The following is a 27,095-nucleotide window of genomic DNA, read 5'->3' as shown; positions in this document are numbered from 1 at the left end:
AATCAAAGTACCTCGGTTTGGTCCGATTTTAACGGTTTGACGAACACTCCTAAAAAAAACCATTTTGGAGATAGTTTTATAAAAAACCCGATCCGACCCCTGATAACTGAATTGCGGGTCTCTTATTTATAGGCTCAGTTATTTTCCCCAAAAACAAAAACACACTCGTAACAAAACCCTAACCACAGCCCGCGTGGTTTCGCGCAACGAATTTGCTTTGCAGCGATGGATGCAATAAGAAAGCAGCTGGATGTGTTAATGGGAGCTAACCGCAACGGTGACGTAACAGAGGTCAACCGCAAGTATTACGATCGTGATGTCTGTCGTTTATTCTTAGTCGGCCTTTGCCCTCACGAACTCTTTCAACTCACTGTATGCATCCCAAACCCTAATCTATATCTATATCTATATCTATATACGTTAATATTAATATGTTAATTGTATGTATGGTTTTTGGTTGTTGATTTTACAAATTAGGTTATTAAGATTGCACATATATATATGTGTGTGTGTGTGTGTGTGTGTATGTATGTGAGTGTGTGTTATATTGTTTTGGTTGTGATTATTAATACAATTAATATTGTAATTGATTCCAGAAAATGGATATGGGACCCTGCCCGAAGGTACACTCGTTTCAGCTCAGAAAAGAGTATCCTTTTTCGCATTACTTTTTTTTTTCTGCACTTTTAATATGTTATTGACTTTCATCTTTGTATATGTTTACTAGCTTTCCTATCTATGGCTTCAAATGGACCAACGAATCCGTTTTTTTTCTTAAGGTTAACCAAAATGGACTTTTGTGTTAACAAACAACAGATTACGAACACATGTTTTTTTTTGTCCAAAGAATGGAGTGATCGTGTTAGATCATACAGGAAGGTAAAGGAACTTTAAAAACATAATGTTAACAAATATACATGGTGTTTGTTCGCTTGAATATTACCTTTTTATTATAATTTATACTATAAACAAACAAAATAACTTAGCAAATGTCCTGGGGTGTAATAAATGAAAATTCTTATGTTGTGATTACGTGTCTATTTGCGTAAGTAAATGAACATAAAATCTTGTTCGTCCTTGTTCGTTTACTATTTCCCCTCAGAGATTTTTCAGTATTAGTGCTACTTAACTGGTAAATAGATACCAAGAAGCTAAGGCAAAAGGTCAAGATAACTATGACAGGGAGTTGGAGGATGTTATAGACCGGCTCATCGTTGAATGTGACAGAAAAATTGCGAGGGCTCTTAAACGTCTGAGTGAGGAGGATGCTAAAGCGGCTATAGCTATCTCTGTTTCAGAGGTTACACAGGTGCATTTAATTTGCTTGTTGCTGGGATATTTCTGGATCTTTCTTGTATATCTGCATGTTTGGTCAAGTTATTTTTCTTACTAATTTGCTGATATGATAAATGTGTAGACTCCGGAGATCATTGAGTTGTCAAAGCAGATTAAAGAGAAGCTTAAAGAAGCTGATTTACATGGTACACTTTTTACACATAATTGATGTGTGCTTTTGCTGTGATTTTCACATCAATCATGATGTTTGATTGTTTTATTTATATTTTATCCAGATCTGGAAGGAAAAGGAGATATGAAGATACGATGTTTGGAGATAGTTGAACAACTCAGAACTGAAAGAGCTGACAAACAGGTACATCTGCTTCTATATATCTCATAATGTAGCGTTCTTTAGGTGCTAACTTTATGATAAGTGTATTGTATTTTGTGCTGAGACATTATAAAGAGGAAAGAATAACAATTGTGCTTTAGTTTTAGTTACTAATTTCGTCAACTGATTTACGTAAAAGTTTCGCAATATATATGTAACAGTGACATTCTTTAAGGGTATAAATTACATATTGCCTGATTAATTGTAAATTGAACATCTTTTTTGTTACAATAACTATATTGGGTGCATGCTTTAAAGAAGTGTGCAAAATGGTTAAGTTCTGAATTAAATGAATTTTTTGGTCTTATATTTTGTCATGGGTGGTGTTGGCTTAGCTTATTAGGGGAGCTTATCTGCATATTGCATAATTGAGATGCAAAAATCTTGTCAAAACATTTTTCAGAGGGTCCTATCATCTTCTTGAGAGTAAAATTGTGCTTTTCGTTAAAGTTCCTTTAATCCAGTTTTCGCAGAATGAATAAGCTAAGCAGTCATCCCTTATTTTAAGCTGTCGTATAGGCTGAGCATTCTGGATTACCTGCACATACCTTTCCACACTGCTGAATAGATTTCTCATTCCATCATCAACCTAATCGTTGAAATGGATCTTTAACTAGTGTTCTTTATTTAAGTTATGCATGTCAGAGTCTATGTAATATAATCCTTTTTAGAATGCAATTCTTTTAGAAGTTCACAGATGAATTTTAAGTTTCATTAAATACTCTCTTTCTTACAGAAAAAAGGTAGGTTCAATGGTTAAACATGTACTGATGGGACTTGTTTACAAATCTTTCAGCATCTTTTTTTTTTCTCAAGTTGCATCTTTCTGAAAAGATAGGTGTAATAGAGAGTCATTTAAAACTTATACAGATGTTGATTTCAAATAGCGATATCTTAAAAATAGTTAAGTGGACTGCTTTTGGAAGAGGGAATAGTGTGTACAGTGCAATTAAATTCAATGTCATAACATTTTGAAGTTTGGCTAAGTAGGTTTTTTTTTTGAAGTCCTTAAACTTGACGGTTTATTCTCAATTGTCATTCTGAGTGGTGTTGTTTTTACTGCCAGTCGATGCTTTTATTAGACGCATTCAACAAAGATCGAGCTTCTTTACCTCAACCTCTTCCAAATCCCCCACCATTGGCACCATTGCCTGTGGCTAATCCTGATGCTCGCACCCAGGAGTTGATTAACGAGAAGCTGAAAAAAGCTGAAGATCTTGGTAATTTGGCTATGTTTTTTTATATACTTTATACTTATCATGCCTATTGCAATGCTTTTTGTTGATTATATTTTCAAGTATGTTTTGATGAAGTGAATTTGGCTCCTTTCTAAGGTGAGCAAGGTATGCTGGATGAAGCACAGAAAGCACTGGAAGAGGCTGAAGCACTCAAAAAGGTTTGCGTTTCCCGATGCTTATGTTTATTGCCTTTGATCTCGCTGTTTCCCAAAATATATTTTATCCAGATTAAGAACTTTTTTGTTATTTTTTCGTTATTGTAGAGTGAGCTAGTATTTTCCACAATGGAATATATTGCACCCTAGGTCAAGGCGTACTCATATGAAGCTTGAAATGACATGATGTATGTTTTTTTGTGCTAGTATTATTGTAATAATTTGTGAGATAGGTCAGGAGGATAGTGATTCTAGGCTGTCAAATGGTACATGCACTTGCACCCATTTGGTTGAAGCTCTAATAGAGTAACAGGCTGCTCTACCATATGATGTAACTATGAAGGTTATATTTAATTGTGAGGTTAATCTAATTAAGGATGAAAGATTGACAAGGGTGATCAATTAGCTTACCTTAGGGCTGGCTATTCAACCAGTTTCCTTATGAATGGATTGTGTGTTATCTTACACACGTCAAATAAAAATGGACATGGCCTTATAGAGATCTAGATTAATATCACTATCAATATTTTGTTATAATAGGCCCTCCCAATTTGAAGACAACGGTTTTAAAGTTAGGAAATGTGATGTCAACCGTTGATGAGGACCCTGGATTTGCTAACCCCGATATCGAACACTCCAATTTTTTTCACTCTTACTATGTAAGCAAATGCACAACCCTATGATTTGTAATCATAATTAATGGGTTTACACTTTTATATGGACAAATTTTAAAAAAAAGGTAGGTTGGGTCACTCAACCTTGCCGGGACTTTTTTTTATCTGTACTTCAAAACGAGCTGCCTATCTGATTAGCATTTTGGTCAATAAGTTTCAAAATATAAAAATGGGTCTGTTTTGGTTGTTCCTTACATATCTCTCTTCTTGTGTAGCTTTCTATACATTTTCCTCCACGGCAGGAACCTGTTACAGACACCTCTAAGTATACTGCTGCAGATGTGCGAGTTGTAAGTCCACTACGAAAGTCACAATTTTTTTCTTTCTGTCATCTTAAAGCCTGTTGAACACCGATGTATTTGCCAAAAAATTGGCTGTGGCAACGGCGATATATATTTTTTGTAGTTCTAAATTTGTTTTCATTGACGATCTTATTTGCGTTTTACAGACCGATCAGAAGTTACGCGTTTGTGACATTTGTGGAGCATTTTTAAGTGTTTATGACAGGTAATTTGTCTATTTGAGTAGCTCTTTTTATTTAGTTATCTAAAGGATGACAAGAACTAGTATTTGGGGCTTTAAGTACTTCACTGTTTGACCTGGCGATTATACCTCCTTGTCACCAGCAGGCTTTTGGGCCCAGTTTTACGAGGATAAACTTTTGCAGCTAACGAATGTGCGTTTTTTAATTTCTGCACTATGCTTGTTGATCATCCTACCTTTAGTTAAAAAATTTCGTGGGATGTTTTATGATACATTTATAATTGTGACGGGTTCATATTTTTGTTTGTTGAATTTTATGAATTGTTATGTTTTCTTCCTTTTTAACGTTTATCTCAGTGACCGCCGCTTAGCGGATCATTTTGGAGGAAAGCTCCACCTTGGCTATATGCAAATCCGTGAGAAGTTGGCTGACCTTCTGGTAATGTATTTTTTGATATCCATACTGGTCGATTTCTTGTTCACTTTTATGTTGTTGGGACTTTTTCTCATTTAAATCACTCATGTTTCTTTTTCATTACTATGACAGGAAGAGAGAACCCTCAAAAGGAAGCTTCCAGAAGATGACAGAAGGTAACCCTTGTCTTGTACTTTTTTTAATGGTTGCGTCTGCAAAATGTGACATGAATAGGCCGTCCTAGCTTGATTATATTCATTTCCAACTGATGAACCTTTAAAAACATAGTAAGTTGCAAGTTTGAAAGGTAATGTCCAACTGTCCAAGCGTGTCGAAAGTTGCCCAAACTTTAGTTTTGACTAACTTGCATTTTATTTCCCTTACCCTTTATATCTTGGAAAGGCTACATACTCTTGGATTGCACTGTCTCATTCCAAACTCGTTTCAGGTTCACGATCAAGTCTCTGTTAGATTTGAACTTTCTGTTTTACTATTTTTGTTAAAATTAACCTAATCTTAACTTGAAATGCTAAAGTTACCGTACACGCTAACAGTGTAGTTACTTTATGGTACTACTAATAATATTTAAGGCTGAAAATATGCGGCTTAACTAATTTTTACTTTAAATGTGTGTGCAACTGAAAATATTATTATATGTGTAAATTTGAAGTTCTCTTGAACTGGAAGTGCGCAGTTGGAATTCTGTGGAGCAAAGTTACCGTGATTATTGTGAAAGTGTAATCTTTTATATCCAAGAAGCTTTTGTAGTCACAGATGACATTTTGTCTAAAACTATTGACTAATAGCAATTTTGGACCTAATGTTATGATGTATTGACATTTTGTCTAAAACTATTACCAAACCCGCCTATTTTCTAAAACTATTGTCTAAAACTATTACCAAACCCGCCTATTTTCCCACCTCTGCTGCCAATGTTTATCTATCTCCTTTTGGGTTTAAATGGATAACTGTTGCTGTGGTTGAAAATCTACCTAGATCAAAAGAACGAAACAAGGATATCGAACGGGAAGGAAGCAGAGACCGGGTTCGTGCAAATAGCCGTGACCGTGACCGTGCAAGGGACAGTGACCGTCGTAGCAGAGATCGTGATAGGAATAATGACCGTGGTCATGGTTATGACCGCTATGATCGTGATTCAAGGAATCGGCAAAGATCACGTTCTCGCTCAAGGGACCGTCACCGGGATTATGATCGTTCAAGGTTCTTTTTCTATAACTTACTTTCACACTTTACCCCAATTTTAAGGGACATCAAGTTACAGCTGTACTTTTTTATGTTTGGGGAAACAAATTTTTTTACAATTTAATGGTCAAATAAATGAATAATCAGGTTGGTATAATCAGTTTTATACCTGCTGCTACAAAAGTGGCTGTCTGATATTTTATGGATAAATATGTACTTTTATTTACCTATGTCTTAAACACAATTTGGGAACTTTTATTTTGTAAACTGTGCAGTTTTCAATAAAGGTCTATTCGACTATTTGTTTTCTTAAATGATCACATCCAACTGGTTTATTATTACAACTTCAATTGCAAAAGCATATTCATCCACCTTTTCCTCGTGTTTTATTACAACTGATTTTGTGGCTCATGCTGTTTAATATCACATAAATGCATATGCGAATACCTGCTCAGTTTTATTTGCATGCATTGAGTGACCAAAATTAATATTCGTATATATTGAAGCCATTAAGATGTTTTTGAACTACTGTGCAGGCGCCGTGACCGTAAGACGTAAGGGGCTGAAAAGTGGATGACAGAAGGTTCTTCTTTAGTCCTTCGGCAAACATTTGTTTCTCTATGTGGTGATGTTTTAACTTTAAGTTTGCAAATGTTTTTAATTGGGTACTAGAAGAAACTATGGTCTTTGTGTTTTCTTTTAATTTCCGGATAACCTTTATGTTTTCTAGAGCAGCTCTATGTATAGTAGTGTTGCGAGTACCTTGTTCAGAGTTTTAAGTGCAAAAATAACCCTTGTATCGGTGTTAGTGTATGCTTGGCTTTTCTTATATGGATTATGGTTCTGTTGTGGAAATATGAACCTGTTCTTAATCTTAATGTTTTACATTTGTAGCATGTATATGCCGTGTATCATGTGTAATATACATATATACATACAGAATTCGGTTCATGTGAGACGTCAAATATGGTGAATATAATTGGGTCATCTATCATACCTAATAAAGTGGATCACATGGTAACAGGTTAGTCTTTTTATATCATAACATTGTTGTAATAGTCCCCTTTGTTTATACACATCGACGATCATTCATTGTTGTAACACTACGGAAAGTTACCTTGATTTTATGCAAAGCTTGTGAAACAGGGCAAACTGTAAGTGCGTTCACTATATTTGAACTTTGAGTTTTAGAGGAGATAAGACTATCGTAACTTGGATATCTATTGGATTAGGTTTGATTTGAATGAGGCCTGCTTTTAGTATGGAATAGAATGACTGTTTCTTTAAAACTCTAATCTGTGGTAGAGTGGTGAAGGGTATTTGGTAATGGCTACGGCATTACATACTCTATGGAGTTGGAAAATGGCATGAACGTTTCATAACACCTGTTCACTGGTTGGAGCCGTCCGTTGAATTGGTGAACCCTGCAGCAGTTAGTGCTCAAAGTATGGGGGTTTTGAATCTTGATGTGCTGCTTTTTTGGCACAAATAAGCAACACACCCATAATAAATCCATCACCATTTACTTCAAAAAATTGGTCTCCAAAGCTCGTATGAGAACTGAAGGTTTTTGTAGAATATACTGGGTTCCCCATGTTTGAGTGGCTCTTTCGCAACCAGCCAAAGCCGATCTAGGTCTGAAAACACTGATTAATAATACTCATTTGTGAAAGATTGGGTCTTTAGACTAGGGTTCAATTGAAGGCAAACTTTATTAATCGTTGGCCTCTTTCAAATAATCAAGTTTTTTGATTTATGGACAGAAGAGTATAGGTACCAAAGGACCAGTGCTGTTGACCCGAAATGGTACTTCAAAAACCTAATTGTGTTTTTGTTTATGGTAATTTGATAGAATTAATCTTTGTATCTTTGAAGAAAGTAAAACCTGTCAATAATCTATTCCTTTCTTTACTTTTCATTTCATGTTTAAAAGATACTTCGTGGTTTTAAGCAAATAATCAAGATACTTATTTTTAACTTTTGTCTTGTTTAGCTTGACATGGATTATTCTTTAAACAGAATGCGAGCAAGAAAAAAAAACTTGTTCAGTTCAATTAACAAATTCTTTGTTATTTTTTAAAACATTTACACATCTCAGAGTCACATTTTACGATTCATCACTCATGGTTAGAGTAATTTATAGACAATATATCTCTTTTTTACCAATTAAAAGTCCCACTCTTTCACTACCGTTATTTATGAATAGTTAAAAACTATTAAAATCCAGTAGAAAAAACTTTTTATAGAAAAATATATAATTATAATCCATAATAGGTAATGGAGTATTACTTCCTTTTTATGGAGATTTACCCATCACAGAGATGCATAGAGGAACATAACTATTGGTGCATACATGGTTTAATAAAGTTATAACATTTATAATGCACTCCTTAGTTTTGATGATGATTAAAAACATACCACATGAAGGTAAGTGTTAAATATAATTGATCATACGTATATTCTTACATGCTTCAACATCCTTCTAAAAACAACTAATAAAGATGCAATGTAGCACTATCTATAGCGCCGATCATTGTGTAGCGTGCCATAACATTATATGGAATGTGTAAAATGGTATTAATAATGTTTTGTGTTTCACCCGTCGTTTAAAAATATGGATTTCCAAAAACTTTCGCCTAACAGCGTCAAAAGAAAGCGAAAGTAAACTTTAAAAGTCCAAACCAACATAATCTATTTGGTTTATTCATTAAATGGTGTTACTAGCCATATCATCAAAATAAGTTCAAATGGAAACCCATCGGTTGCCCAACATTAAACAGCCGACTACATAATCAAGACAAGTCATTATTATCTAAACATAAAGCAAATGTATAAAGCGAGCAGCCACTATGGGTAAACTATAGCCAGCTTCAAGATCATCTACCCATGCCTTACGTCTTCTCACATCAACTGCTCACTAATGTTGGACCTGAGGGAACAACACATTTTAAAAGAGCAAGTGTTAGCTAACGAATTAGCTAAGTAAGATAACACCTCATTGATAAACATTTGTCCATTTAAACATTATATAAAAGTCATATTAAATCGTTAAGGCACATATCACATCAATGCATCACATCATACATAACATATCATCGCATCAAACATCATCATAATAGGTTGAATCACCCTAGATGTGCCTAGTCATCTTTTACTTCATATATATCATATAAGCATCATCGTATAGTGTGACATAAGTCGCTTACATTAGGTGTGACATAGGTCACTCATCACATATAAGGTGTAAGTTTGTGTGTAGGCGGTCATAAGACATAACAGGGAACCTCACACCCGACTGGATGGATAAGCTTTTCAGCAGTCCATCAGTGTCGTTAAGGAATGGCAAGCCAATCCAGGAGTAATCCGTATGTTCAATGACAATGGGGCTGGTAAGACCTCCCGTATTACTCTTCACGTTATACCTCGTAGCAAGGAGCTACCCGAGCAACCACATCAACGCACTTAACCAGGCTAGGGCAAGTACGGGTTAAGCTTAACACTTTCACGTTAAATTTATGAGCTCGATTTCACATCACATATAGTTTAGGTGTTTACACAACCTAAACAATCATCACATATATACATCTTTACGTTTGGGCCCTTAAACGTGCACGTGACATGACAACTTAAAGAGTCTAGTGAACTAGATGAACAAGCCATGTAGTCATGCACATTACACATATCATCAACATATAACACATTTCTATTCATCTCAAGACATTACATAACATTTCATAGCATATCATTACATCGCATACATTGTTACATCACGTACATCATCATATATCATTCCATATCGCATATCATTACAACATTGCATATCATTTATCATCTCATATCGTACATCATTTCATAACATCTTTCGTATCATAATATATATATATATATATCATTTCGTATCATCTATCATCTCATATCATATAATCTATCAAGCATACATAGCATCTCATATCAATACATATCATTAGGGCAGCATTTCAGGCTTCAATATGCATCTACATAGCCCATATCACCTCCCATATAATCCCGAATACCCATAAGCAAACAAGATATCATTTGGGGAAGTTGTAATGAAGTTATTATATGTAAACTGTGTTTTTGTTGAACCCTCAGCGTGTCAAAGTAGTATATCTTACCTCATAGAAGAGCACAAAAAGATAACGTAAGTTACCGAGCTTTGCAAGTATTCCCAACTACCTATAATCATTAGACAACATAATGAGCTAACAAGTACCCACTTACTTATGGTCATTACTCAAGTCTAAATACCTATAAACATGACTCATGAAAATGCTTGATGCATTGGAGGTTCGTTTAATACATAAGGGCTTACATAACTCAACGAAACTCGACATTCACTACTAAATTAAACTTTCTGGAAACTTGACATCATCATAATCTTTTAAAAGTATTACCATTAGAAAGTAGACTCTCTCACGATTCCGTAGATAGCTTATTTGTTAAAATCGGAGTTACGGTTCAAAAGTTATGGCCATTTGAAAATTCTGTCGCTGTTGCGTCGCAACTACCAAGTTGCGTCGCAACTAAAGGTCACTGTTTTCTAGTTGCGCAGCAGCTTAGTAGCTGCGGCGCAGGTAGCCCCGAATCTGCACAAACCTTATTGTTTAACCTCCAAAACTTAATTAAACACACCCCAAACGACCCATAACCTTATGAATGACTTTTGTACCTCAAAATTCACCATTTTAAGACCATAATGATGCAATGAAATCATTGATTAATCCTTACTTGATTTGCATCATATAATTAAACGTTTTAGGTCAACGAATCAACGTTTAAGACATCAATTGATCATCTAATGACCTAAATCAGTTATGGATCTGATTATATGATTGAAATAACATAAAATCAATGTTATTATACATGAGATACCTGAAGATTACAAAGAGAATTCAAAAACTTGATTAAAACACTCTCGAATCAACCAAACGAAGATGAAATCGAACAAGGAATTGATTATGGCAATGGGGAATGGTTAGGGCTCAAAGAGAAAAGGATATTATGAACGATTAGAAGCTAAAGACCCGCTCTTTGACCCTAATCCCGTTTTTGACTTTCACCCTATGTCAAAACTTGTCCCTTAGCTTCCAAACGTCACATTATTAGCCCTAAACACCTATATGAACTATATACAATTCAATAAACACTTTGAACACCTCTAAAGGCATATAACTACATCTTAAACACATTACTACGTCAATCAATAAGACATTCAAGTCTCACACGCATAACACATTAACTACATAAGCTTTAAATTTAACATGGACGTAACAGACATGTTACGTTGACTTAACGACTCAAGTCAACCGTTAAATAAAAAGTTTGGGATGTTACAATTTGGGCATACATACGTTAATTCCGAACCTAAAGCAATGAAAATGTCAAGTTTGAGTTTTGTGTAGCACTTTGTTGCAAAACTGGAGCACGACCTCACTTTGGAAGCACGACCTTAGTGTCTTGTAAAGGCCGTGCTCCCACTGCCCGTTTTACACTTTGTTTCTTCGGTCTTCGTTACACACTTCCGTGACTCCAAACTTGTACCATAACCTTATTTTGATATTCTAAGATGTTTGGAATTGGCAAATCTCAAAAATAATAACTTTCGTTTTTCGTCAAATTTGGTGTCAAAAATTTGTCTAAGTATAAGAGAGCACGGCTTTTGTTCAGAGCACGGCTCTTGTTAAAACAAAGGCCGTGCTCCCTCTGACCAAATCAATGAGATTTACCGAGCACTCATTACATAAGTTCATGACCCGATACTTGTTCCTAAGTCATATATTATCATTCTAAGATGTTTGAATTTGTTAAAACTCAAATTGAAACACTTTGATTTTTCACCAAAATTTGGAAGCCAAAATTTTACTAAGTATGAAAGTCAAAATTGGTCAAGATTTAGTCTAAGTCAAAATTGGGCTTATGGGTTGTGGTCAATATTTGGAATAGTGGGTGATAATTTCATTTCCATATTATATCTTGTGACTTCACCCTCTCCCTAAATATCCATTCTTGGTAAGCATCTTCCTCTCTTTCCTCTATTATCTTTAATGTAAATCTTGCAATGGGAACGTTATTGTTGTATTGGAGGATTCATTGGAGATATACAAGGCTTTTTGTGATGATCCAGGTAGAGCACGACTCTTGTTTGAAGCACGACTCTTGTGCCATGGAGGACGGCCTCAGTTAAGAGCCGTCCGGGTCAAACGGTAATAAAGCTTGTTTTGACTATAAGTTGAAGACTTGGGCATATTTGGACCTCACCTCTTGCATCTACAACTCCTGGAAACATACCTTCTTATCGTACAAATCTTATATCATTGATTATTAGCAAGAGTGTCAAATTTGTAGTGAGGAGATTATTTGGTGAAATAATTGAGAGCCTACAAATTGTTTATTCAATTGCACTAGTGAGTGTGATTGTTGTGTATTCTCTTGAAGTGTCAAGAGCTTGTGTTTTCCTAGTGGTTAGGAAACTTTGTATCTTGAAGTGTCAAGATCATTTGCGTGTAATATAAACTCTAGTGGTTAGAGTTAGGCAAATTCTTGAAGTGTCAAGAATTGAAGATTTCTTAGTGGTTAGGAATCATTGGTATGTCTTGAAGTGTCAAGACTTGGTTAATTCCTAGTGGTTAGGAATTGTTGGTTCATCTTGAAGTGTCAAGATTGTATTGCGGATTCTCCACCGGTTTTTGAGAAAGATAGTGCTACAAAATCTCGATTGTGAATCGAGGAGTGGATTAAGGCGGATTAGTTAACATCCGACCCCAACCACTATATATCGTGGTGTTCATGTGGTGATAAATTCTCTTTCCCTTTCCCTTATTATTTCTCATTTTATTGTTATTATATTTGCTTCACAAGGATTGAATTGGTTGTTGGTAATTACAAATATTATCTCTTTGTTGTTCAAATGAAACAAGTTTTGTAACTTGTATTGAAGATTAATCAAAAAGTCTTACAAACCAAATAAAAATCGGGTACAACCTATTCACCTCCCTCTAGATTGCATTTACAATAACGAACTGGGGGAATGATAATGATAACACATTTCATTCCTCACCACCACCATAGGTCACTACCACTATCGCCACTACCACCATCATTTGACCACCACCATAATTTGCCGCCACAACCTCCGCCACCACCACCACTTGTCGTCTATACTAACACCACCTGGCACCACCTATTACGACTACCACCACCACCACCTATCACCACCACCTATCACCATCACCCATCACCACCACCATTAGTCACCACCTACCACCACCACCACCTGTTGCCACCATCACTACCATTTGTCACTACTCGTCACCACCACCACAACCTGCCGCCACAGGTGCACCGCCAATACGTATCACCACCACCAACCACCACCTCCCGCCACCATCACCACTCCCTGTCATCGCTCGTCGTCCCCACCACCACCACCTGCCACCACCATTAGTCAATCTGCTGCCAGTCTGCCACCATCACTACACCATCAGCTGTCACCACATCACCTATCGTCACCACCACCACTTGTCACCACCCGTTGTCGTCGCTACCACCACCACTACCTGTCTTTCTCATTCCCCAATTTGAACCAACCGCTCCCTTAAAGTTCAGAAAAACAAAACAATAATCCAAATAAAACCCAAATTGAACAAAAGTAGAACAAACATATAACTATAACTTACAAAAATACATAAACACAACCAAAAACTACCAAAACCTAAAATAAGAGAAGAAAAAAAAGATATCTCATGAGAGATCATTTTTGCCACTTAATTACTCAAATTATATATGGAAAAAACAAATATGACGCGATCCTCCTCCAATCCCCTTACAATTCTCCTGAAAATCACATGTGTAAATACAAAATCACATCTCTTACAAAATTATGGAAGTATGCTGCAACACACTTGTTATCCTCATTATATATATTCATTTAATAAACCAACCGGGTTGGATCAATGGTTGGAGCTCATGCCTCTAGAAACAGAGGTCATGGGTTTGATCCTCATGCCCAGCAAGGCTGGAGGTCCTTTTCTATCTATGGTAGAACCAGGAAGCAGCCTCTTTACCTTTGGTAGGGGTAAGGCTGTCTACATATCAACCTCCCCATACGCCGTCAAAGATGGTATTGGGACCCAAAACCCGTGAAAGACGGCATGAGGAGTTACTTTAATTTACTTTTTTATTTAATAAATTTACATATATTTATTTTATTTCCTTTTTCTTTTTGCAACATTTCATCACCTTTTTCATTCACAACTCACAAGCCCTAATCTCACACAATCTATCAAAATTTCCCAAAACACACACCATGAATCTATACATACACATCCTTATATCTATCATCACATTCTTCACCATAATCCCCAAATTTTCATCACATTCATCCCACCCAACAACAATATATGACGCATTAACAACAAATGGGCTTCCAATTGGAATCCTCCCAAAAGGCATAACAAATTTCACACTTGATCCAACAACCAACAAATTCACAGTCACATTAAACAAAACCTGCAACACAAAATTTGAAACAAGTGTTAGATTTGATTGGAATTTTTCAGGGGTTTTGAGTTATGGGCAGGTCTCAAATCTGTCAGGAATTGCTGCTCAAGATTTGTTTTTGTGGTTTCCTGTTAAAGGGATTCATGTTGATGTTCCTACTTCTGGGTTGATTTATTTTGATGTGGGTGTCGTCTTTAAACAGTTTGCGCTTTCTTCGTTTGAAGTCCCGAAAGATTGTAACGAATTCGGTGATGGGTTCGGTGTCGATTTGGTTGTGCTTAAGGTTAAGGTTAGTTCAAATTTTGTTATGTTTGTTTATTTATGTTGTTTTTGATATATATAGATATATATGTTTTATGTATAGTAGTTGTGAAGTACAAGATTGTGTTACTTGGTATTTCTAGTGAAAAGTGATATAGGTTATTGAGGTTAAGTTTATGGACTAAATTGGGTTAGTATATGATAGGGTAAACAAGTTAGAAACGTATCCGACTTTACCCGTTTTGCTAACTTTCAAGTTTACCTTTATATGGTAGGAAGTTTTGGGTAGTTGTTATTGTATGTATCTAATCTTTTATAAAGTGTGAAACGGTTATGTGGCACCGATTTTGATGACGTAGAAATAACTAATGGCCGTTTTGCAGTTGTATATATCTGACTTAAAGTTTTACGTTTTGGTGTAAGAGAGTTCAGTCTGACCTATAACTTGTATTTTGTTGACATGGCATCAGTTTTGATGACATGACAACTTATGGTTGTCATTTCAGCAAAAAGTTGAAAGCTTGATGGGTTATTAGATGAGGAGGTCATTGGAGTTTCCAGGTTAGCAAAACAGTGAAAGTATTCCGGGATACCTGTAACCTGATGATACATGTAATAGCAAAGAATTGAATTTTTGGTATATTGAAATGGGGTAGTTATTAAGTGGAAGCAAGAAGTCTAATTTGTGGGGATGATGAATGTAATTCTACCTCTATTCTGTAAATGAGTGTATTCAGACAAGCTGTCTTATAAAATCAAAACAGATAAGGATTATCTTCTTTGCTTGGGGATCTTGTTAGTTAGTTTTGTAGATAAAGAGCTACATTTAGATGTATTTGGTGGAAATCTGTAAGTAAGAAGTGGAAGTGTGTTATATTTGGTAAGAAGGGGGCTATCTTAAGATGAATTTTTTGCTTTATCCAAAAAGGGAACTTTCGAGTTTAGTGGCAATTAAATGAGGTGCATGTTTCCATGAGAATTTTATGAAACAAGCTTGATCAATATACCCCTGAAGGTACTTTTGTCCCTAGATTTTGGATATGTTTGGACCGTCTCTTTGGCTAATAGTCATATGTGAATTATCAATGTGTGAAACGTGATTTTTTGTATGTGCAGTTTTTATTGGTAACAAACCTTTCGCAACATCATATTATTGATATCCATTTATGGTATTCATTTAAAAGATGAATGATTGTTTTTACTAGTCCAATTGTATATTGGAATTCTTGCAGGGATTTTGTTTTGTCATTTTGATGTCGGCTGTTTATGTATTGATTATTCTGTTTATATTTCTTTTTTGTGACTTCTGTGTAGTTTTGGCTTCCTAATTTGGCTTTAGCTTCCATCCATTTTTGTTACAGTTGTGCTCCTTGAGTATATAGTTATATATGTATATATACTTATATGCAGTAAAGGGTATATTTTTTTACCATGGCCCATACGGCATAGTTTGCAGTTCCTTGTGTTTTGACTCAAATTAACAAAGTTCAATGGTTCTTTTCAATGAAATGGCATGTTTGGTTGTCCAAAACACAGGAATTTACCAGAACTTACTATGTGGCGTTTTTAGCATTTTCTCAATTACAGTACTACAGTGGCCGTTTTGTGATGAAGTGAAATATAAAATAGTTGAAAATCTTATTCAATCTTTTTTTATCCAAAAGCTGATCTTAGTAGATACAGTAATACCATGTTAGTGGTGGCACAAGCTCATTAGCTTGTTTACAGTGATACTAAAGGTCAGAATTATAGAAGTGTCAAAATGATCGTGTCAGGTGGGTTGTGTAACGGTCAAAACATGTATTCTAAAGTGCTGGTCAAAATTGTTCATGTTGGGTTTGACCCGTCAACACTTTCTTTTATGTCCATTTGTTTATTTTTCATAAATAATTAAGTTAGTAAATGTGATTACAGGTAAATTCAAAATAACAGGGAGCAATCTGATTTTCAATAAATACAAGGGTTTAGAAGGTTATATGCATTGAAATGCACTCTCGATCACTTTCTATCATTTTGACTCATCTGATATGATTAGTTTATAGCAAAGCCTTCTAATTACCTTTTTTTAATCAAAAACAACCTGAATTAACACGCTTTATCATTAATATTTGTAATTGCCACGGGAAACTAGGCAATGATAGCCTCAAAGTTCACCAAACATCGTATAGATATGAGATGTTCCATTATGGATTTTGTTTCGAGTTTTAGTGTCATTTGGATCTATGGAGGCTTTACTATCGTATTATTTAATGGGAATATAACTTGATTGGGACTTTTCACATATTGCAGGACAGAAGTGAAAATCCTCTGAAGCAACACGTCGATGGAGATGAAAAGAAAGCCATTGCGTAATTTCTTGAACTGCCAAGATCAGGAGTGCATCGAAGAGTTTGGGATCGATTATTAAAGGTAATCTTACTTGAGTCGGTTTCCTTTTAGAACAATATGTTTGGTTCTGTTTCTGATCATCAATTTCACATATTGGGTCTGATTTGGCTGTCAGACATAATCATGTACAATATGTTTGTTCTTGAATGATTAGTATGCCGGGTTATACATGTACATGTAATCATATATACGTAGTATTTTGGTTTAATGTTGGTGTCATGTAAGATGGTACATTCACGAAAACATGGAATACTAGTTGTATTTGTGGTGTATATTCATTTGTTGATTGAAAAATATTATATAAGGGTTATGGTTATACGCTTACATGATGTGATGTGATGCTCAGATGATACGTAAGCCAAATCGATTATGCATAAAAGCATGTCAAATCTTTTGGTGGCTTTGACTCCTTTTTTAGAACACTTGATTTAACAAAGGAAGTTACCGTGTGATACTTTATACTCATTTTTATTTGAATGTACACTATAACTTATTTATCAGGGTTTTCGATGTAGGTAATGTACTTTTTCCAATACAAAAATGCCATCTTATTGTCCATTGTCTATCTACAGAAAATGCAAGAACAGTTGTATAATCTCTTTGTCGGAATTTGATCTCTAATTTCTTTTATTTTTTACTTTCTGGAAGGCCGTTTCTCTAAATTATTGACTTGTGTTCGGCTTACTATTTTTTTTGTTTTTTAATTATTTTATTTTATTTTTTAAATTTTGTTATGGTTAATGAATCTCGTTCAGAGTGGTGCAACCAGGGTGTTAACTAGTCGAACAATGAATAAGTTGTTTGAGCTTGATCATGGTAGTATGTGAGTATGGACAAAAGTTATTGCTCAAACGAGCTGAGTTTATATAAGGATTCTTGTTTTAAAGTTCAATATCTGTAAAATAATAGGATTCGATATCAAGACCCCCAGAATGAATGAGCTAATGCAAGCTTGACCCATGACTATCACAAGTTTGTCGGGCTTGAGATCTGAAACCAAATGAGGTTATCGAACTTAAGCTTGTAAAGGAGCAACTCAGATTGGTTCGCTACGAGTGACTAAACGAGCTTTGAACAAGAACAAGTTATCTGAGCAAGAAATCAGTTACGGGAATCCATTGACGCTAAGTCCAGTGATTTTTAAAGCCATAATTTCTCTTAATTCCACTAATATGTTTTTGATAAATCAAATTTCTCTTGATTTCATTGAGAATTGAACCTGATACTTCATTGAAAAAAAGACCTCTAGACGCCACGAAAGACATATAAACTAGACGCAACCGAATTAAATTATTATATAAATTATTTTTTAAAAATATATTCAATATCACATAAATTAAACAAAATACAGAAGGTTTCAAAATGGAGGCAAAAAAAGTTAGTTAATATGACGTGGCATTTCCATAACCTTATAGCACACATTATCCACCTAAAATGAAACAGAAAAAAAAAAAAAAGAAACCCAAAAGACATAAACACACAATGGAAGCATACATACAAACGTTGTCAGAGATATGACCACTGCTTCTGCTCTTCCAACTGTTTCCCTTACACCACCCATCACCGCCGGCGCCGTCAACCACCGTACTTGCCACGTCACCCTCTCCAACCACCGCCACCGCCGTCTTTTCCCAGTACAAGGTTCACATTTTACACTTACATATATATTTTTGATTTTATGTTTTCTTACTTTTTCATATTCATATAGTGCTACCATTAGTTAAGTATAAATATGATATTTTTAACTTGATACATTTATATGAATCATATTTTGGTTAAGTTTCTATTTTAAGTAACTAACATTTTAGGCTTGAAAAAACTTCTATTTGAAGGTTGATAGTCTTTGTGACTTTGTTTTTGCTTTAAATTTATATAAAACTGGTTTACATTTATTCAATTATATCTTGATTCGAGGCCATATTATATGGAACTATTGTTATCTGTATTTAATAAATGTTGGGTAACATTTACTGCAGTAGCAAATGACTCTAAAGCCACTGAGGTGTCTCCTGATCGTATCGTTGAAAAGTCAGAGGCTGACAAAATTGTTGATGGTATGGAGTTTGGTGAATTATGCAATGAGTTTGAATGTATTAGCAGCCCTTCTGTTGAAGCTACTGCTAGACAACTTGTTCGTGACATTCTAGAGCTTCGGGAGGGTAATCGTGCTCTTGGAACTTATGCTACTTCAGTAAAGTATAAGGTATCAGATATAGTAATTTTGAATGGACTATCTTTGATAGAAAATTACCATTTTAAACTATTGGTAGAGGGTCTTTGTCCGGCTACAATGGACCAAAGTTTACATGGGGGCTATATTTACTTATCGTGTTATGAAATGCAGGATCCAGTCAGAAGCTTTACTGGCCGTGATAAATACAAGAGACCACTATGGTCAACGGATGCACTAGATAAACCTAATGTGGTAAGGATGTTATTCTACTTCTATTCGAAATTGTATCTTTCTTGTTAATATTTAAATTTGGAATTAATGCAAAAACATTTGGAAGATTAAGCACCCGATAAATATGCTAACTTTCTAATTTCTAAAGTTTTCGTGATGAAATAAAACCTTAGTAGTTATCTAACCGAGGCACGGCTAAACGTAAAGGCAACTTGAACCATATAGAAGAAAATGGGTCAATTTGGACTGTCTGTTCAAAAGCAAGTTAAATGGGTATTATATAGCAAAGAAATAGATAAAAATAAACTGTGTCAGAATTCATATTAAATGCTTGCAACTGCACTAAATCCTTTCAATTTTGTAATGAAGATTTTAAATCATATTCCATTTTACAAAATTAAATCTGTCGACCTGTCTGCCCAACTCATCATGACCCGCTTTGACACACATAAGAATTTATTGGTTTGACACATTATATAAAACAGTCTCATTTTGACCTAAACCAATTTTTATCTGTCACCTATGCCATGTATATTGCCACCGCCAATTTCTACCTAAAGGTTGGACTAGAGGTAATACATGTTGCATGGCAAGAAGGACCTGTTTTGGCCTGCTTTGCAGAAAGTGCCCGAGCCATGGTCTTTGATAGGTAGTTATGAAAATGTATACTGTATCTCTTAATACTACAAACCTCTTTCGTGCAGACTGTGCAGGAGATGTCTATGTTGTCTACCAGTCTATTGAATATAAAATGGACTTTAAAAGGGAACCCTAAAAATCCGCTAGCTAGTGTAGGAGGTCCCGTGATTCTCAGGATTGACTCTCGTTACACACTCAACCAAATTAGTGGTCAAGTTATCGAGCATGAAGAGCTTTGGGATTTATCTTCATCATCAACCATCGCTCAGGCGTATTTTTGGGCTTCACGCCGTCTATTTTCCATAGTTGAGTCTACAAAAGATCTTTCTGACTCTCTCAAGAATTTTTCAAGCCGTTTTTCTACCAAAAAAGAGAATTTGGAGATCTATCCAGATCCATCTGGTGATCCCACAAAGGTACCATTTTCATTGTTATAAATGTCATAGTACTTGATGTTAGAGATGGCAAAATGGGTGGGTTGGGTCTGTAACACATTACAATCAGTCCAGATAATATATACAATTTTTTGTGGCGGTCAAATATGCTTTTAAAAAGGAAATCACATGAACGATAACGATGTTTTGAATGAATTGGTTGAGAAGGTTTGTATCAAAAAGACACTTTGGGACATTTGACTCGTTTTGACCTATTTTCCATTATAGACACATTTCTGTTTGAAACTGATGTTCCCCATTCGTAAGTAAATGCGTCGAACTCACAAGTTCTAGTAATTATGCAATACCTGAATTTGTTTCTGTTGAAAGTAATTTATATGATTTTTTTAGTTCAATGTTTTTTAACTTTTATTTAACGTTTATTGTAGTTTTTCCAAAGCCAGGATGACTTTCAAAGAGACGCTTACCAACTGGCATTGTTTCTTGCACTTCTGTACTTCTTAGTACAGTTTTTGAGGCAGACCTTGTAAAACCAATGTACGTATACTATCAACTGTGTAAATGTAATTGCTCACTATATATATCTTATATCTTTTTATATATAAAAGAATTTAGGCTGTAAGACACGCCTTCACAGTGTTTCTTGTTAGTATGACTATCTTCCTATTCTCAAATCTTTACACCGATACACACACACACACACACACACTCACATCTATATAAGCTTAGGATCCGATGAGAATCTAAATATATGTGATACGCATGAGACAGACATTGATTCACAACTTTTGTAAAGCCCGTTAATATGGTAAATCTGCTTAACAATGTAAAGTTGGGATTCAGCTTCTCAAAAAATATAGATTGTATTTAATTCTCATGAACTTTTTTGGCTTCTTATTGGATCCTAAGTCTATATAAATATGTGTAATACTCGTGTGAGTGACTCAACTGAGTGTATATGCGTGTGTACCATCATGGTTGATTGGATATCTATACATTTGCATACTAGATACTAAGGCCATCTCCAATGGATCCTCCACCTCTAAACATAGAGATAGCAGATCAAAATCTCACTTCAACGGGTCCTCTATATTTAAAATGTTTTCTAAAAGAAGCCAACTTTCCTTTATATATAGATGATTACTATTCTTCATTTAAATCTATCTTTTGATTATAATCTATTTGTTGATTGCAAAAAGATGAAGTAGTAAGGCATAGAGTAAATATAGAGCAAGACTTTTAGAGTAATAATTGGAGTTGCAATTTTTTTAGAGCAGGAATTAAAAAAAAAGGGTAATTGGATGGGAACCCTCTGATCCCATATACCATTTGGTACCCGCTAATTCCCCATCCAGACTAGTGTCCTGGTGAATCTCAACCACTTAATAATCCCCTGATTATCTCAAGTTTGCCTTTGGCAAGACTCGAACTTAGGATCCCCCTAGGAAGTGGCGGCCGGTGGCCACTGGGCTATTACCCAGTGGTTTTAGAGCAGGAATAAGCTATAAAGATGCTTGTTTTCCTCTATTTGACGTACTATAAACTAATGTAATAGGAGACAATAACCATGTAATACGGACACGTGCTCTGATAGGGTTTGTGGTCTTTTAGGTTGATCGAATTGTGTATGTTTACCTGGTACATCGTACACGTATACATGTATAAGTGAAGCTGCATGAGGATAGTGGCATACTCTGTATGTATGTCTGCATTTGTAGGCTTCACCGTTTTATACTCTTATACCTTAGATCGTATTGTTTCTACAGTTGTTTCCTTTCCCTTTCCATATACTAAACTGAAGTAAAGTGACTTGATAGTTTAACCTTATTGATAATGTTCTGATATAGTGATATTAAAGTTCTATCCCTTGTCTACAAATAATGGCAGTGTGGCACCTTATATATATTTCTATATAAAAGACAGTTGTTAATTTTAAGATATACCTTCGTATTATTTCTTGTTAGAGACATGCACACGTACACGTCTATGTGTGTGCGTGTATAAAATCTACTGGAGCGTGAACAGTGAATGCTTAAACGACAAGGCTACGTAAAATATCACACGTGTATGCTGTTGCATACATGACGTTATCCTGGAGCGTGAGCATTGAATACTTAAACGACAAGGCTACGTTAAGTACACACGTTTATGCTGTTGCATACATGACGTTCTACTGGAGCGTGGGCATTAAATCCTAAAACGACAAGGCTTCTTAAAGTACATACGTCTATGCTATTGCATACGTTAAATCTTCCAACTTTTTTAAATTTTTTACCGCAAAGAAAGTGATTCAATGACTCAACCTTATTATTAGGACCTTCTCATGATATTTCCTTAGGAAATTTTTATTTCATCCGTTCAAGTTGTCGTTACTTCTGGTCCACTTATTGATAAACATCTAGCCATATTGTATGCAGAAGTCGATCTAGTTGTCAGACGACCTGATCTTTTTAATAAGAAATCTTGAGTTCGAACATCTTAAGTAACATCATGGGGGTGACCAGAGAAACTGTTCAAAAATAACCACGAAGATACCCGACTCCATTTAAGGCAAAAAACTTGTCCTTTACAGATAACCTAAAGAGGGAAACCAATCCCATTTACCCGCTTTAGCCATATAATGTGCTTGTCGCGCGGCTAATTCTATGGTTGGGGAAATCTAAAGGTTGAGTTTAATTCTATATTGGCCATCGCTTATGTTTCTTTTAAGTATGATCCTCCTTGGCCATGGCTGCTATTGTGTTTGATATTCGAGTATCCTAACCTTTTTTTCTCATAGATTAAAAACATAAATGTATTTTTGTAACTCATCATGTCACTAAAATGGTTTTTTAATTCACAAGTAAATTTCATATGTTCCAGTTAATAATTGGCTTTTTGATAGAGCAACTTACCTTATTCAGTAGTGACTCTTTTCCATTTGAGCTAAATATGGTCAATTTGATGTATGTGGCATAACAAAACAAGAGAGATTTAAATTTTTTATATCTACATCTTTTTATTTATTTAACATTAAACCATCAACTGTTCCATTGTTTTCTAATACATTGCCATTTTAGTAACTATTATGAACACCATCCACAAGAAAGCTGAGCTGTGTGTACGACCTGCCCCTGAAATATCATGACCACCAACCTCATACACCAACCCTGACTCTTCATCTTTCACTTTGATGCTCGATGAGCCTGGAAGAAAGAAAAGAAAAACAACAAAACCAGCTGTTTTACTCCCTCCATCCTTTATAACCAAAGTAGAGATGACACTTTTGAGTGGATTTAGATGGAGTTGGGTTACATTTTATCTCAAACAGGTCAAATATAAAAATTAGCTAGAAACAACGGAGTGTCAAACAAGGTAAAAGTCATTAATATTCAATTTTTTTGATGCATATAACATCTGTAAATGATTTTCACCCTAAGGTTTAGATAGTATACGAGTCAAATAAAAATGTAGCGAATAGTTGAAGCTGTCAAAACAAGTTGAAAATCTCCAAAGATCTTTCATTTATGTTTACATCCTTCAAAGTCATTTTTATTCAAAGATTCGGATATGGATTCTCATTGTAATAAAAAAAATGTAGAAAACAAAGTTAGTGCATTGATTGTTCACAGAAAGATTTTGTAGATGATGGGTAAAACGGTGCTTGCAGTTCACCCAGACCGTACCCAGTCAGTTCAAACCTGACAAAAATATCCCGATTCGGCCTATACCTGTTTGTACCCGTTACCCAACCACCCATTTTGCCACTTCTGCAAAAAAAAATAGATAGGAGTACCGTACAATCATAGTCTGTCCATCCGATAGTCTGATCTTCCATATTATACGTAACCAGCCTATCTGTAAGTACAAGATCTGTATGCAAAACAACATAGACAAACTGACCCTCAAAATCTCAGTAAAATATAGCTTTAAGAACATTCATTATAGCTTCATGGAATATTTCACCTACCTCCCAGCAAGGTCACGTCTGGTTGCACGCCATTGCTCATAAAACCGATGCACCATTTCTTACTCTGAAATTAAATACAAATGTGCAAAAGTGTGGGACACCATACGTGTTACAAAAAAGAAACAAACCATAGATAAACTTAAGCTTATACCTGAACTTGAAAGAGATATTGACTGGGCTTAACTTTTAGCTTAAGCAAATTAGCGAAGTGAAATGTGACAATTGGAAAACCATCATCAACACTGCATTACCAGAGATACTTCTTTCAAATCTTTTTGACATCCGAAGAATCATGGATTTTGAAACATCCCTTGAATAAAATCATGAGATAAAAATACAGCAATAGGCAAGTAAAAAGAACCCTTACTTCCCACGGTACTTGTAACACTTAAATTGATGATCAACTATGTAAATTTCTTCATTCGGTTGTGAGGCCATTATCTAGCATTGTAAGAACAATGATTAACAATTATCTCACAAAAACTAATAGGGGCCAGGTTATGAATATTTCACTAACCTTATTCATAAGTTGGTTGTAAATCCCATCAGGAAAATAAGCCAAAGTTGTACCACTATCAATTATAGTTCCGCGTCTGGATGGAGTATTCATACTGAATGGAAGGTTTACAAAATCGCCGCCGACTTGAATAGCCAGCAGTTCAGCATTATAGTGTGCCCTAAGACGTAAATACAAACTGCAATCAAGATTTACTATAATATAATGATCATTAAAGGTCAAATCTTTTCTTTTGTTCAAAAAAAGAGGTCGATTCTATAGCAAAATATAGCTTTACTTGTTAGGCAAAATTGGTGTCGTATCCACTTTCGGATGCACCACTTCACCGATAGCATAAATCCCCCCTCTAGAACCTGCCAAGCAATGCGAGAATGTCTTTTTCACCTTTTTAGCTAAAGCAAGCTGAGAAAGGATGGAAGAATTTGACTGTCCAAACCCTAATATTCCATCTAGAGCTTGTTGGGATTCACCTAACCCTCCAGATTGTCGGGATCCACATCTATTTGGATCACAAGTTATGAATTTCAGAATCATTAACGAGTCAAAAACCATAATAGCTAAACATCTAACCTTAAAAGGAGACAGGATATGGGTCGAATGCATTTATAACCCGAGTGTGCTTTCAATGCATACAACCTCATATATCTCTTTATACTGGAAGCATTAGAAATTATTGTAAATTTTATAAAATGGACAATATAGTGTTTACGGGTCATCTAGACACGTACTAAATTGACCCGTTCCAACAGTACTTTCAACATGAACACCATTGTGACCCATTTTACATGCTACCCAGCCTGCCCGGCTTCAGCATCTTGTGACCTCTTAATAACACTTTAGCAAAGAAACACAATTTTCAGTATGTATATTGGATAGGAATCCAACAACCAAATAAATTGATGTAAGAATTAACTCACCCAAATTCAAAGCTCCCTTTCATATTCACTGTTTGTCGGTTCCCGGATACTCTATCAAGTTGAACAATATCTCTAACAAAATATCCTTTGGTTTGGCTCCCATCACCGTATCTAACAACATATGGACATCGCATCCCCATAATACAATCATTACTAGACGAGATGATTGAGGAGGGGCAAAAATCTTGATCACAAGTCATTATTCTAGAACTCGACGAGAGCATTGGATTGTATAGTGAAAGCGGTATCTGCAATTGGGGAACCAAAACAAATCAAATTAGCATTATAATATTCCGAATGTTCTTTAGCCAAGATCTTGAAGAAAACATACCCCTAGATCGCTTCTTCTAGGGCAACTGTCGCATCCAGCACAATTCACCCATAACAGGTCGCTTCCTGTATCGACCTGCACATGATAATCCCTTGGGGGAGTCCCAATTTGAATCTTGGTGAAATAGAGCCTACAAACAACCATCCTAACATTAAAAACTACATTGAATACCATACCAAAATAGTTGAATACAATGCTAAGATTATACTTACATATATTAAAATTGACATGGTTGTTTTTGTAGTCTTTGTGCTAAAAAGAATATTCTACATTAGTATATGCATTCATTTTTTTACTTCCTTTCTATAAAGATCAACCATTACCTCTCCCGTTGACACGCACAGAAATCCAAAATTTCAACTATTACAATACCAAATTTCATCTGATTCTTATTATTTATGCTGCAAATAAATCCATATATCTATGTACTTACAACAATTAATGAAGAAACCACTCTCATGCAAGCAATATCATAGTACTAGTACTTATCTCCAAATACATAGCTAGATACAGATACATATACACATGCATGCATATACAGTGAGTATACAGTAAAAGGATCAACTTACGCCATCGAGATAGGACTGCCATCACCTCCGATAGGGAGGTCGACGGCGGAGAGAATTCTCCGGTGACGGAAAGAATCATGAGCTTTAAAACCAGTCAAAGACTCTGTAGTCCCTGTAAACTTATGTTGAACCTGAAAAACCACATTTCCTGATACCCACAAACTCAAATACATCAAAACAACAAACCCCATTACAAATTCAACCCGACCCATTTCAAGAAACTCAATAAAGTTTCAAACTTTAAAAAAAAAAAAAAAAACTTTTTTTTCTTGTTTAATTTCTTGAATATATATTAAATTCAGTATCTTACACTACACTATCCATCTGTCCACAAGGTTTTAGAGACTATATGTATGAATATATATATA

General features: G+C 35.2%; 4 protein-coding genes across 4 annotated transcripts; 3 read left to right on the top strand and 1 right to left on the bottom strand.

Moving 5' to 3' along the window:
- The first annotated feature begins 144 nt into the window (after positions 1-144).
- On the top strand, positions 145-6,692 carry LOC122588877 (putative RNA-binding protein Luc7-like 2). Its single transcript, XM_043761095.1, has 13 exons — positions 145-372; positions 597-649; positions 1,141-1,309; positions 1,418-1,481; positions 1,572-1,651; positions 2,736-2,889; positions 3,004-3,065; positions 3,952-4,026; positions 4,185-4,243; positions 4,577-4,658; positions 4,767-4,810; positions 5,631-5,855; positions 6,374-6,692. The coding sequence occupies exons 1-13, from the start codon at positions 226-228 to the stop codon at positions 6,393-6,395; spliced, it is 1,236 nt and encodes a 411-aa protein (XP_043617030.1). The 5' UTR covers positions 145-225; the 3' UTR covers positions 6,396-6,692.
- A 7,405-nt stretch (positions 6,693-14,097) lies between these two features.
- Positions 14,098-17,330, top strand: LOC122588857. The gene is made up of 2 exons (XM_043761073.1): positions 14,098-14,646; positions 16,908-17,330. Exons 1-2 carry the CDS (start codon positions 14,164-14,166, stop codon positions 16,968-16,970), a joined length of 546 nt encoding a protein of 181 aa, XP_043617008.1. The 5' UTR covers positions 14,098-14,163; the 3' UTR covers positions 16,971-17,330.
- Positions 17,331-18,462: 1,132 nt separating this feature from the next.
- On the top strand, positions 18,463-21,093 carry LOC122588636. The gene is made up of 5 exons (XM_043760792.1): positions 18,463-18,647; positions 18,983-19,209; positions 19,351-19,431; positions 20,115-20,465; positions 20,873-21,093. The coding sequence occupies exons 1-5, from the start codon at positions 18,521-18,523 to the stop codon at positions 20,972-20,974; spliced, it is 888 nt and encodes a 295-aa protein (XP_043616727.1). The 5' UTR covers positions 18,463-18,520; the 3' UTR covers positions 20,975-21,093.
- A 2,348-nt stretch (positions 21,094-23,441) lies between these two features.
- Positions 23,442-26,918, bottom strand: LOC122589933 (aspartic proteinase 36-like). The gene is made up of 10 exons (XM_043762265.1): positions 26,728-26,918; positions 26,159-26,288; positions 25,828-26,075; positions 25,188-25,409; positions 24,911-25,070; positions 24,761-24,834; positions 24,545-24,635; positions 24,394-24,457; positions 24,225-24,296; positions 23,442-23,629 (listed from the first exon to the last, which is right to left on the bottom strand). The coding sequence occupies exons 1-10, from the start codon at positions 26,916-26,918 to the stop codon at positions 23,484-23,486; spliced, it is 1,398 nt and encodes a 465-aa protein (XP_043618200.1). The 3' UTR covers positions 23,442-23,483.
- Between the last annotated feature and the right edge of the window lie 177 nt (positions 26,919-27,095).

The sequence above is a fragment of the Erigeron canadensis genome, chromosome 2 (genome assembly GCF_010389155.1).
Source record: "Erigeron canadensis isolate Cc75 chromosome 2, C_canadensis_v1, whole genome shotgun sequence".
Taxonomy (NCBI): Eukaryota; Viridiplantae; Streptophyta; class Magnoliopsida; order Asterales; family Asteraceae; genus Erigeron; species Erigeron canadensis.
This window is presented reverse-complemented; position numbering and strand designations above follow the sequence as displayed.

Bases quoted from the DNA above. Each gene is read 5' to 3' on its own strand.
- LOC122589933 (XM_043762265.1), bottom strand. From the start codon at position 26,918: ATGGGGTTTGTTGTTTTGATGTATTTGAGTTTGTGGGTATCAGGAAAT. The intron at 24,835-24,910 runs GTTAGTGAAATA...TTACAATGCTAG, and splicing joins ACAACCAACTTATGAATAAG to ATAATGGCCTCACAACCGAA. The intron at 24,636-24,760 runs GTAAGGGTTCTT...CTGGTAATGCAG, and splicing joins TGTTACAAGTACCGTGGGAA to TGTTGATGATGGTTTTCCAA.
- LOC122588636 (XM_043760792.1), top strand. From the start codon at position 18,521: ATGACCACTGCTTCTGCTCTTCCAACTGTTTCCCTTACACCACCCATC. The intron at 19,432-20,114 runs GTAAGGATGTTA...TCTTTCGTGCAG, and splicing joins CACTAGATAAACCTAATGTG to ACTGTGCAGGAGATGTCTAT. The intron at 20,466-20,872 runs GTACCATTTTCA...CGTTTATTGTAG, and splicing joins CATCTGGTGATCCCACAAAG to TTTTTCCAAAGCCAGGATGA.
- LOC122588857 (XM_043761073.1), top strand. From the start codon at position 14,164: ATGAATCTATACATACACATCCTTATATCTATCATCACATTCTTCACC. The intron at 14,647-16,907 runs GTTAGTTCAAAT...CACATATTGCAG, and splicing joins TGGTTGTGCTTAAGGTTAAG to GACAGAAGTGAAAATCCTCT.
- LOC122588877 (XM_043761095.1), top strand. From the start codon at position 226: ATGGATGCAATAAGAAAGCAGCTGGATGTGTTAATGGGAGCTAACCGC. The intron at 1,652-2,735 runs GTACATCTGCTT...TTTTACTGCCAG, and splicing joins CTGAAAGAGCTGACAAACAG to TCGATGCTTTTATTAGACGC. The intron at 4,027-4,184 runs GTAAGTCCACTA...TGCGTTTTACAG, and splicing joins CTGCTGCAGATGTGCGAGTT to ACCGATCAGAAGTTACGCGT.